The sequence below is a fragment of the Ciconia boyciana genome, chromosome 4, assembly GCF_034638445.1.
Source record: "Ciconia boyciana chromosome 4, ASM3463844v1, whole genome shotgun sequence".
In the NCBI taxonomy this organism is placed as follows: domain Eukaryota; kingdom Metazoa; phylum Chordata; class Aves; order Ciconiiformes; family Ciconiidae; genus Ciconia; species Ciconia boyciana.
The window spans coordinates 55,467,959-55,480,341 of NC_132937.1; the positions used below are offsets into that span (position 1 = coordinate 55,467,959).

Below are 12,383 nucleotides of genomic sequence, written 5' to 3' on the forward strand. Positions count from 1 at the left end.
ATGGTGTTCTGGTGTACCTGTGTCAAATCTGCAGTACACACAGTGCTGGCAGATTCCAGAGCCTACAGAGGCTCATGTTTTTCCCAGAGACAGAAAACCCTAAGTGCCAAAAAGAAAACAACCAATGGCCCAACTGCAGGTCGATAATGATGACTTTCTGAGGAGAAACCCCTTGTGAGGTACCTGAATCACATCCCTTATTGTCCCTTCTCCAGAGGAAGAATGAAATGGGACTATCCAAAAGACAGTGTGCACAGTCTGCTGGGGGACAACAGCATGGAAGCAACAGCAAGGAAAACCTTAGGTCAGTTGCCAGTTTTAGAACCAGCTGTGACTGTGCATGTGGGGAAGCCTTACATTATCTTGGGTTAATGCAGGCAGTTATGTTTAGCATGGTATCCAGGCTATTGATTTGACCTATCTGCCAAGTCCAATGATACTGATCACTTTTAATATAGTTGAGCTACACAGTGTGGTAAAAGGAATCTCAAAAGAAAGACTGTAGGGAGACTGCAATGCAGTGAACCTTCTCCTCTTCCACCTTTCTCGCTTCCCTCTCGCTGCAAGAACACAGACAGGGAAAAGCAGATGGGCTCCCTGCTCTCAAGGTGAACAGCCAGCAGCACCCCTAACAGCAACTTCAGAGACAACCCTAAGCAGCCTCTAAAAGTTGAGGCTGGAGAACACTTGGAGGACCAAGAAACTACTGGGGACAGGGCTGTCAAACTCTTAAAACTCTCAACTGAACACACGCCAAGTGACATTTCTGAAAAGCTTGTGAACGTAAAAGGCACCAGAACAATGGCTATCCACTTGTTCTATTTCCAGCTGTTGCTCCAAAGCACAGACACAGTAAAACTCAATGAAAAAGTTAAAAATTATCCCAGTCAACCTTTTTTTTTTTTTAACCTAGACTTAGTTTAAGAAATGTCTGGATGGAATTTTCTTAAAACCTTTTTAAAGCAAGTTACATGAAAAATTTCAGACCAAATGATTATTCTTTGGCAAAGTTACATGTAACTGAAAACAGGACCTTAAAATGGGAAACACTGGGCAACCTGAATTCAGGAAAATACTTCCAAGTCAATCTCAATATAGTAACTGAAATTGCATAAGTGGCGCAGGCGGTTAAAGATCAAGAGAAACACAGTTTCTAAATTAAGCATTTATTTATGCTTACGTTTTTCAAATACTTCACCATTAAGAGCATTATTTAAAAACTACTCCAAAAATGCAAAGATTCACAAAAAGATTTCTAACTCACACACTCTCGTGTTCCCTTTTATAATAGGCAGTCAATCAACAGAGCAAAGACCTAGCTAAAGCTGATGGACTTCAATGATAACCTCTCCTTCTCCTACACTGGAAGCCTACATGCAGAGGTCACTTGACAGCACTTCCACAGTTAGCCTCAACTGTCTCATCACCTTTAGCCTCTGACTATATTTATGAACAAGCAAACTCCTCATAACTTCGATGACACAGAAGTATGTTCTCTGTATCCAAAACTGCCCCTTGCCAGACAGTATACTGCTTTTCTCCTTTCTGTAAGAAAATCAATCAATATGGGAAGTACTGCAAGTATCTGATCAGTTTTCAGAAATCCAAAGTATGTTCCTCTGACACTCTTGACCCCTTGCAATGTGCACTCCATTTTCCTTTCATCTCAGTGATTACACTCGATTATACTGCCTTTTAGAAGAATGCGGTGAATTGTCACTTTTCTGAATGGATCGCTGGTATCAGAATTCACTGAAATTCTTTATCTCTTCCCAGCACTACCTTGTTCTAGCCTTGGTTTCATGTAACCAAAGGCAAATGAAGTATACAGCTCATGTGAAGAGAATCATGGAAGAAAACAGACTCTCTCCAAAGCTATACCACTGAGTATACCACACAGTAGAAACATAGCAGATTAAGACTTCCATTTCAAGTGCTACTTCCTACTCATGTAACTGCAGTTTATATACCATGGGTTGGAAAACATGCATTGGCTTATAGATAGTGGAGCATGCAGTTGACTTGGGGATGTATAATGCATTCTTCCATCAGCAACGTAAGATTTTTTTAAAATTTGGCTTCTCCAAAGGAACATAGCACAATGCTCACTGGAACAAATGTGGGCGTACTGTCTCTCCTGACTCTGATTCACACAAATCCCAAATGCAAACCTTTCACCAATGAGAAAGAGTATTTCTTATATCAACAGTAGATGGTACTATGCAATGCACACAGTTTATTTTTAGTAAGAAGATTGCTGCCTCTGCTGACTAAATTGATTATACTTTATAGCCATAATTGCTGGTTGACAATTAGCAAAATTCAACATTACGTAATGACTAAGAAGTGCAATACAGAAGGAAGCATTTATTCATAGAGCCTGAACAGGATACTAGACACAGTGGGAACCATCAGATAAAACAATTAACTACCTGAATACCATAAGAAAACCAGAGAATATGAAGATTAAGAGATGTCTTTCTTTGTGTGACAGTTGTTGCATATCTACATTTCTGCATTATGCCCTTGGGGATTCCAAACAAGAAGTGTGAAACTCAGTTACACTTCTTTGGTTCCTGCAGGAAAACATCCACTTGATACTGAAATACTGGACCAAAAATGCAATTCATACAAAAGATGCTTTCACATTATTTGAAATTGGGGTAATAAGCAGACCACTATCCCAAAACAATTTGTTGCCAGGATTTCAGGAGCAGATCCCAGTTAGAAAAACCAACGAAGTGGAGGGTTCAAATCAGTAGGCAGGTAAGAGGTCCTCCATCAGCTACTTGCCAATCCTACCAAATGGGGCTTATGAAAGAAAGTGGCAGGTTGGAGTGGAAATCTGCCTTGCTCATTGTCCATTGGTTTAATGTACCTTTGCGTGTGAGCTGAAGCAACCTCTTGGCTGTTCTGACTCATATCCAGGCCAGACTAGTGCTCTGTTCACCTCCTGATGTCTCCTAGGAACAGAACTTGGCTACTGGGAAAAACCGACCTTGTAGGCTCAAAACCCTTCCACGGTATACTTTGTTGTTGTGTTTTCCAGCACGAAGTGGAATGAAAGTATACATTATTACAGACATATTCAAGAAGTGTTCAGGACTAAGTGCTCCAATTTTTAAGCAGCTTCCTGTACGAAGAGCACAATTAACCTTGCAAAACTCCTTTCCTAACAGTCTTTTTAAAAAATCTCATATAAACACTAGTGCTATTAGCACAGGCACTAATATTGAATCTAAGGAAGAGTCTATGTAAATGCAAACTCTGTTTGAATGCAAACTAGTTCCAGTAAGCCCTTATGCTAAGCCACAATATTATGTGTCCCTTGCATGCCATGTATTTTAGAAGTATTGGAGAAAATACTTAAGATGGCTTCAAAACTTCTTCTTTGCATACTTTAATTCCTAGCACTTATTTAGGATCACCTAAATTGGCAGGTATCACAGGTGAAAAATACAACCTGAATTTTCAAGTCATATAAATAAATAAGAATTACCGTTCAGAAACTGCTTAAAATAATCTGAGTAGACTTCATATAAACAAATCCCAGACATTAAAATGTAATATATTATGATATGATCTCCTTGTAATATTAAAGGCCTTACTTCATAATCTATAACTTCACAAGACCAAAGGTTTCTCCAATCCTAGGACTGGATTAATTTATGGGGAAAAACAGCATGGGAAACCTGGAAATATTTCTCTCCCTAGTTTCCTTTTTTTTTAATTTTTTCTTCCATTTCTTGATGGTGACTACGTTCAGAAAATTGGTTGTAAGTATACATAGGAGAGAAAAGTTAGTGAATGGAATACAAATCAGGAAAACCACATTTATGATATTATTAATATAATTCCTTTGGATCTATTCAAATACACAGGCTAAGATTTGGAAATAAGTAAGAACCCTCCATATACTGAAACTGAATTGAGTCTGAAAGGAGGCAAAATTAATACATTTTCACCCTGACTCTCTTGTTCATACCATGCAACACAGCACTACAAATACAAAAAAGTGACTAGGAACTTTATTCACTGGCACATTTTGTCTCCATCACCGCATGTGAAGCTTTAACATAGTCTTTGTTCCTATCATAGCAACTATTAATTTGGAAAAAAAAATACTAGTCCATAGGCAGTAACATGGATTTCCCATTGATACAGTCACCAAAGTTCACAGAGAAAAAAGGTTGTGTAAAGTGTAAGCTTCTCAGTATGTTTTAAGATGTCACAATCAGCAATAGCTTGGTTGTAGGTATTGTGTACTATAACTCTTCGAAACTTTCAATTACAACAATCATTCGTGAGAAAACGCACACAAATATCATATAAAATACAAACCATAAATTACAAGCAACCTCTGTTCGTTAAGAAATAATTAGAAAAACTTTCACCAGAACGAAATTTACGCACGTGGAATTTTATCTGCGTGTGCAGACTGTTTAGAATTAATTTAAGGATTTTAAGACTGAGATTAAGAAGGGATTAAAAAGATTTTTTAAAAAGAATAATGGCATTATATTAACTTTCCAAAAAACCTTTGTTTCTAATACCTGCATTAAGAAAATCTAACTATAATGATACAAGCACTGCACTACTTAAGATTATGTCAGCTCTTCAATTACTAACTCTTATTCTCATGACTATAACTCAACAGCAAAAAAGTATTCTGTGTTGAATATTGGCCCATGGTTTCTTCAAAAAAGCAACATTAAAGATGGAAACATAATTCTGCTGCTATGAATTACATACAATTTGAAATGACTATTATGTGCAAATTTTTTACTTCCTTCAAAGGAGCTGGCTGCCTCCAGAGGAAACTGGTTTTCTTCAGAATTTAATAGAATCAATCTCCTAGCAGTTAGAAACATTTGATTTCAAGCAGGATTTGGGGTAGAGCATTCTACCTTACACCTGCAAATATTATCCAACACAGCGCAAAGTAATGCAAAAGTTTTTGAAATGCAGATTTACCTGATCAATCTCCAGTATTTCTGCTGCTCCATAAAGCACATTAAAGATACATATTAGACACAGAGAACAAAATCCTGCAGTTGAGAAAATGCTTATAAGACGGAAACTATTCTGAGCTAAAGGTAAAAGGACTATGGAGCTACACTATCCATGGTTTTTACAGCTGAGGAACTTAACCCATTAGAAAAAACAGACTTGCGTCAGCATGCAGAAGTTGAGAATTTTTATTTTCCATACTATATTAATTTCTTTTCATGGTAGCCTAACACCATGCTAAAACTTTCTTCAACTTTCAAGAATGGACACCACTAAGAGGAGCCTGACGAATGCAAGAGGCGACCTACAGTAGCCTGCAGAGTACAGCAAATCTGGGCAGCACCGTGACAGTACTGTAAGACATTGTGAGGATCCTGTACATCATTTAGTGGAAACTACCTGGGCTCAACATGGTTTCAAGTTATTTCAACACCGAGTACTCTGCTGTCATTTCCACACTGTGCTGACACAGCTTTCCTGCATGTGAAATAAGCACGTGAATCTTTCCTGCCCTTGGAAGGGTACTGTGAATTACTACAACAAAGTTTCCAAAGCACTTTGAGATCCCTGGATAAAGGTGCTGGATGAGTGAGAAAGATCTTTCCGTATGCTTAATTTTTTTTTTCAGAGTATAACTCAGATCTTACTTTGCTTCCAGTGCCAGTGCAATGATGCCTGCAGCCATAGGTGCAGAGGCTGAGGTTCCAGTATGGCTGTCTGTGCAACGCTGCCTCAGGTCTGTGGTGATCTGGAAGAAATTGAATGTGTGAAATTTAGAACACAGCTTCAGAAATCAGAACAGGTTTCATTTGCTCAAATGAGTTGCATGTACGTGGAGGGTATTTCCTTCTTTCATTTCAAGGAAAGGCAAAACAAAAGGTGTCTGAATACATGACATTACATGTTCTGAGCTTGAAGTCACTTGTGAACTTGGAGAAGTGTTCTCTGTATTGCACTGAAAACTTAAGTTAGTCTCAGTTTTTTTCATGGCATGATCAACAAAAAGACTTGTAAATTAGTAAAACATGCAGAAGGTTTTAAAACTGAACAGATAGAACTCTGCCCTTCTATTTGCATTTATAGAGCACTTTCCATCCAAGAATCTCAAAGTGCTTTACAAACAGGAATGAACTAAATCTTACAGTGCTCCCTATATACAGACCGGTTATGCCCATTTTAGAGACTATAAGAGAGGTATGGAGGGGTTAATTAGGTTGCCTGAAGTCAGACTGGAAGTATGTGAAAGAACAGAATACAGTTCGGCTCATGCTAAGTACCGTGTTTAATCCTTCCTTCATGCCTTATGAAGTAATCCACATGAAATTAAGCAACAATTCATTGGAAAATCCTGATGTAATCACAAATTTGGCCTAGACATCACCAGCCAATTAGTTGTTTGCAGCTTTAAATTGTTATGTGTTGCTTAATTATATGCTGCCACATATTTTTGTATGTAATCTAAGTGGATGTATAAACTATAATGTGCAATACCAACTAGAGGCACAGCCTTATAGTGTTAGGATGTTCCTACCTCATAATGAATTTTAGGCAGATTCTTTCTGTAAGACAGTAAATCACATACAAAAAATGTGTTTATTCTAAATTCTATTTCTTTCAGGCAATGTTAAGCTAAAGTGACTCTAATCTATGCTCTTTCTGAAGAAGAGGTTCCTAGCAAGAGCAAGACAATAGAGACAAGAAGTCAGTACTACCTAACAGAAGCTCAAGCAAAACTCACAAGGACTTGAGAACAGTTACTAGCAGACAGCAGTACACAGCACAGAAGCCTCCATGAAGGTGGCAGAGTGAATGAACTGTGACACCAAACCTCATTCTCAGCATTTCAGCTGAGGTTCAGTCACCAGTAGACATTAAATATCTGCCTGAGGGGCAGAGGAGAAGTTGCTTACACAACTTCTTACCTAAGTATACAGAATTACTGTGTCTCCATTTCATCTAATTCACTAGTATCATACTTCATTTGCAACACGAATATGCACAAAGATGGGAGAAGGAGAGGATCACAGGATCGAAAAATCACAAAAAAGCACAGGGCACGTAAAAATGCCTGTCTAGTTTTGAAACTGGAAGATACGCAAAATATGACCAGAAAAACCAGCTGCATCACGTCTGGGCAGAATACAAGCAATTGCATGTAGGAGGTATAGGTTTCACACATTTGCATTAGCCACATTCAGTAGTATACATATTACATAATTTGTATAAGGCTGCTGAAAGTTTTCACAACATGTAAGCATACACAAGCTAACACAAAAGACTTCTAATAGACAAGGAGCTAACAGCACCGAGGAAATGACTGTTGAAAAGAAGTAGTGACCAAGTGAAACAAAACGAAAGCTTCTAGAAGCTGAAAAAAGATGGATTAAAGCATTTATAATGCCATATCCTTACATTAGTGAACTTACCAAAGGCCAGATTCAAGAATAATGAAGTCTAGAAAGAACCTTTTTCCCCTATTATTTAATGCACACCTTGTTAGACAATTTCTTTTATCTGTCATCAGCTACAAGTTGAACCCCATAAATAAAATGTTCATATAATTTCTTTATCTCTTGCCTTCCCTCCTACTGACTGTATATTAATTTAGACAATGAAAATTAATCCTGTTGGAAAAACCTTTATGCATGCAAATTCTGTAAGTGCCCTGACAATATTAAGAGATGAAACTGCAGCAGGAACAGCCCTAACACTACACTGCCTATATGTGCAAATTCAAGTAGTGATTTTGCAGGTGGGATTCATGGCCAAGGACTACAGGATGACATGCACCCAAATAGAGACTTACAAGATTCAGGTATCCCATTTGGAAAACCACTGGTCAGTGCTGTGGCGAGGCATGGAAGGGAGGCCAGGAAAAAGAGAGGGCAGAAAAAGGGACTAGTACATGCTTCTCTCTTTTGTAGCCTGGTACCTTGTCCCCTGCAAAAGAGTGGTGCAGCAGGTGCTTTCCTCAGAGGACCAAAGGGCAGCAAAGCCTACAGGAGCTCAGGCAGGGAGAAGTGCCCTCTATAGCAGCTTTTCCTTAAGAGACAGCCTCTCACAACACAGTGAAAAGCACACTGTGTTGTGCTATCTGTGTTTCTCATCCTCTGGAAGAACATGCTTCCAGAGTGGTTTTATTGTCCTGTAGCTACAGATATCAAGCACAGTAAACCATGGCACCTCTTTATTCGGCAACGTTGTCTCTCATGTTCTAAGCAGATGCTGTGGCAGCAGTTTGAACTATAGACCCTTATCTCTCTCTCTTCCATTCAGCAAATATTTCAGCAGAAAATGTGTAGGGAAAGCTTCTTAAATGGAAATCCCATTTGAGCTATTTCAAGGGAAAGTTACTGACAGGAGCTGAGATGTTTAGGTGTAAATTACCTCCAAGATCTTAGGCGTGTTTTTCAGCACTATGGATTCACTGTCAGAGAAATGTCATTTCTACCCTGAGAAAAAAAGAGTACAGGACCACCAACAGGCGAGCAAGCTTCAGAAGAAAAATGATGCCCCAAATTCCTGACCCACATGAGGGCAACATCATTAATCACAATAAAAGGACGTGGTATTTGACAGCACCGTGAAACTGTCATTAGTGTATATTAGCTGTCGTTCTTATCAATAGGGTGGGGAGAAGGAAAAATTTTTGAATCTTTTGTTGAGTACAACACATTTGTACTCTTCAAATACCTTTATAACAACTGCTGATCTATGAAAATGCTGATCAGACTACCCAAGAGAAGTCCATGCAATATTTCTAGGGCCATGACTTATATCAACTTCTAAATCTTTTGAATCAACTAGATTTGACTGAAGACAGTGACAATATTTCTGGTACTGGCCTAAGTTAATCAACATGAAATTAGCAACCTAGGACAGACGCCCCGACGAAAGGCAGACAAATATGATCACAACGCACCTGCCATATGCAGAAGTCCAACAGCTTTCAGAAAATGCACACATTTATTACAGAAAAAAATCTAGACACACTGTCATAGTTTTACAGAAGCAACTTGCTGTGAAGAATTAAGGAGATATCATTTCTGTACAGTCATTATTAAGGATGCATCATCAATCTTTCCATAGTTTCACTGATTGGGAGGTTAATGACTAAGGTCAAAAATGGGATTTCCCTTAGCAGAGAACATACTCACTCTTCCTCTCCCAAGCCTCTGCATTTCCTGCTATTCCATATTTCATGACATGAGCTTTCTGAACTGATTGAACCATTTTTTACCTTCTGCTACAAATCTTCAAGATATGTTGGTTTCTATGAACCTGTGTTCCTAGAAGTGACAAAGGTTTAACAAAAATCTACGGTTCCTTCTCACATCCTTTGTGTATGTGTATCTACCCAAAACTGAAAGTGCCGTGTTGCGGTGTATCTTGATACCCTGAAAGAGTTTCTGAACAAGAGCAGGTTTTTGTTTGTGTTTTAACAACTGGCAGGAGATGTTGGTTTTTTTTGTGTTTTTGTTTCAAGTTCTGCTTAGAGCAGAAGGTAGTCAGCAAGGCAGAAATATATCTTAGGAGAGAAAGAAACTCAGCAGATGAATTGGCATTTTTTAGAAAACAAAGAAATAGGTGGAACAGTAAGTAGAGAGGTTATTTTCAGAAGGTAAGTCATGTAATAGGTTTATAAATTATATCTCTGAGGGACTTTCACATGTAAATGCCTTAGTGCTTTAAGAAATAATTTGAAAAAGGAATTCAAAGGAAATGTGATGCACTTGTGTAACGTGTTTCATAAACGAAAGGCCCATATAGATAACTGTATTAGGTGGTGCTTAACCTATCCTAGCTGCATGGTCTGGAGTGGGGAAGCTTCCAGCCTTGTCCTGTAGTATTCAAAATAGCACAGAAGAGAATAATAGGAAAAAATACTTTGACAACCGTATTTGTTGTAACATAGCTGTTACAACACGTAGTTGTTATCACCTTATGGGGACAACTGGTTTACACACAACACAAACAGAAAGCTATTAACTGCATCTACTGTACACTGTTCTGCTTTGTCACTGAAGGCATCTGGAGGAGGAACAGGCTTGCCTGGCTTTAAATGCCAAGTACCAGTAGTAAAACACCCTCAGATAGGTTGTGTGTTTCAGAAGTCAATTGATAATATAGTACAGGAAAAAGAGTCTTGGAGGGAATATTTATGGTCTGATATCCAAGCATTTGAGATTAGTGAATCTTATAGCACATGCAACATCAAAGTTGCTTTGCACAAGAGTGCAAGGGTAAATTAAGTTCTGGTAAACAAAGGATCAAGGGGCTTGGGTTAATTCTTATGGCTCCTCAGTATGCTTATGCTTTTACCATTCACTCTGCAAAATGATGCACTCCGTAGGAATAATCTAAAATTGGCATATGCAACTGGATTGTTCCCAAAAGAATGGAGGATCTGATTAGTAAAAACAACCAGTGCTTACAGAATTGATGGATTTCAATTAAAAGTTATTTTTACTTATCTCTGATAACCTGTGTGAGATCTCTAATGGAGACTCCAAATTAAAGATATTTTTAGAGAAGCATGTCTTTAAATCTTTTTATCAATAATGTTTATGTAAAATCTCTTCATTATTTCCCTAATTATGGGATAATGTATGTTCATTCTATATATAATAATTAATCTTTCATTTGTAAAGTATGCCTTTCAAAAATCTTACAATAAAATATAAAACTGCACAGTGCATAAATTCTAGAAGTGATGGGTACTATACTTCAGTAAACTAAAAGATTATCTATTCTCATGGTTCATAAGAAAGTCTTTAACAATAAATGTGAGATCACTGCCAGGTGTTTTTGATTCTAGTGTAAGTCATAAGGGAGTGACACGTCAGAAATAAGCGATGGTCTCTTACTGAAATAGTAATTCTGTAAAAGCTGAAAGTCCATGCTAATTGAAAACAATGCAAGACAATCATCACGAAAACTACAGCTATTAAAAATCAGAAGAAAGAGCAAAGATTAAATCAGCTAAGTAGAATACTACAAATAAGGACTGATAAACATACAGATATTTTACCAGATTTTAAAAAAATGAGCAACGATATACTGATCAACAAAACAAGCATTGACAGGTGCAAGAAGTAATAAATAAATAAATAAAAGTGAATTAAAGATGAAGTGGATAGCAATTAATAAAAATTAGAAGACAGAAGGTGCATAGAGGTTGTAAGGAAAGACAAAGGTCAAATGCTGAAGCCACAAGAACAGAATAAAGTATAAGGGTGTTTTATTTTCAAATATATCAGAAGCAAAAGAATCCCCAAACCAATATTGTTTTAATTGTCCAGAAACAATAGAATAGTTAATAGTAGTGTATAGTAAACGGCTACTTCACTGAATGTTCCTTTTCGGGAAAAAAATCTAAATGAAGTTTTCACAGCATACGAAGATGATAAATCATCTTCCTAGTTATAGCTATTTTAAATAGCAAGTTTAAATCAGAAAGTTTGGAAGCACCAAAGACTTTTACAAGAGCTGGACAGGGAACATGTCAGACTGTACTGTTGATTTTAGCAAGTCTTTGAACACTGGAGAAGTTCCAGAATATCAAAAGAAAACCCTCACAGTGTCAATATTTTGAAAGGGTAAGCAGTATTGCCCTAATAATTTCATCTATTTGCCAAGTTTTTATCTAGTGTAAAACAGCTGATACAGGATCTAAACTAATTATTAATAAGTTGATTAACTAGTAGTATATTTAATGGTGGATAACATAAGCTGCTGGAAAAGAGAGCTTGCCAAAGTGCTGCAGTATTTTTCTGGCCACCACTTAGGTTGAAAGTAGTATAGACAGGATTCTACAAGACACAAAACGTGATACAAGCGTGATACAAAAAAAAAATTAAAAATTATTTAAATTTAAGAGATTAAAAATGTACATGATACATAATACATAGATTTAAAATGGGATAATTACGAGGTCTCAAAGTGTAAGCATATATAAGAAATCAGATATATACTTAGAAGCAGATGAATTATATATATGCTTATAGAACATATAAGAAATGAGCCTTGTTTCTAATCAGGCCTTCTATAATTTGGTTCTTGACCTTAATATGACTTAAAGCTTTTATCAAAGACCTGGAAGAAAATACCAGCACCTTCTGATGAACGTTGCACTTGGAGAAACACTGGAGAAAGAGAAAGTGATGATGAGGGCTGGTCTGGACTGCGTACTAAACCAGTACAGCCAGTGGTAAATGGTGCAATAAAGAGACCATAACTACCCTCGTAGCTGTCCTTGGACCACCAAGTCTGAAAAAGAGAAGAAGCAGCAGCTCTGAAAGAGGGTTGGGCGTCACACAACGATGAACACATTACATGACAGTGAAGCTAACAAGTCTCAGTCAAGCTTAATG

General features: G+C 37.5%; 1 protein-coding gene across 2 annotated transcripts in view; it reads right to left on the reverse strand.

The window, feature by feature from the left end:
• The window catches only part of LOC140650655 (proprotein convertase subtilisin/kexin type 5-like), a 259,934-nt gene that overhangs the window by 124,432 nt on the left and 123,119 nt on the right, over nucleotides 1–12,383 (reverse strand). For both annotated transcript variants that reach the window (XM_072859286.1, XM_072859285.1), the window contains exon 9: nucleotides 5,658–5,758. In XM_072859286.1, the coding sequence (XP_072715387.1) occupies nucleotides 5,658–5,758 (101 nt within the window). The remainder of the gene's footprint in view (nucleotides 1–5,657; nucleotides 5,759–12,383) is intronic.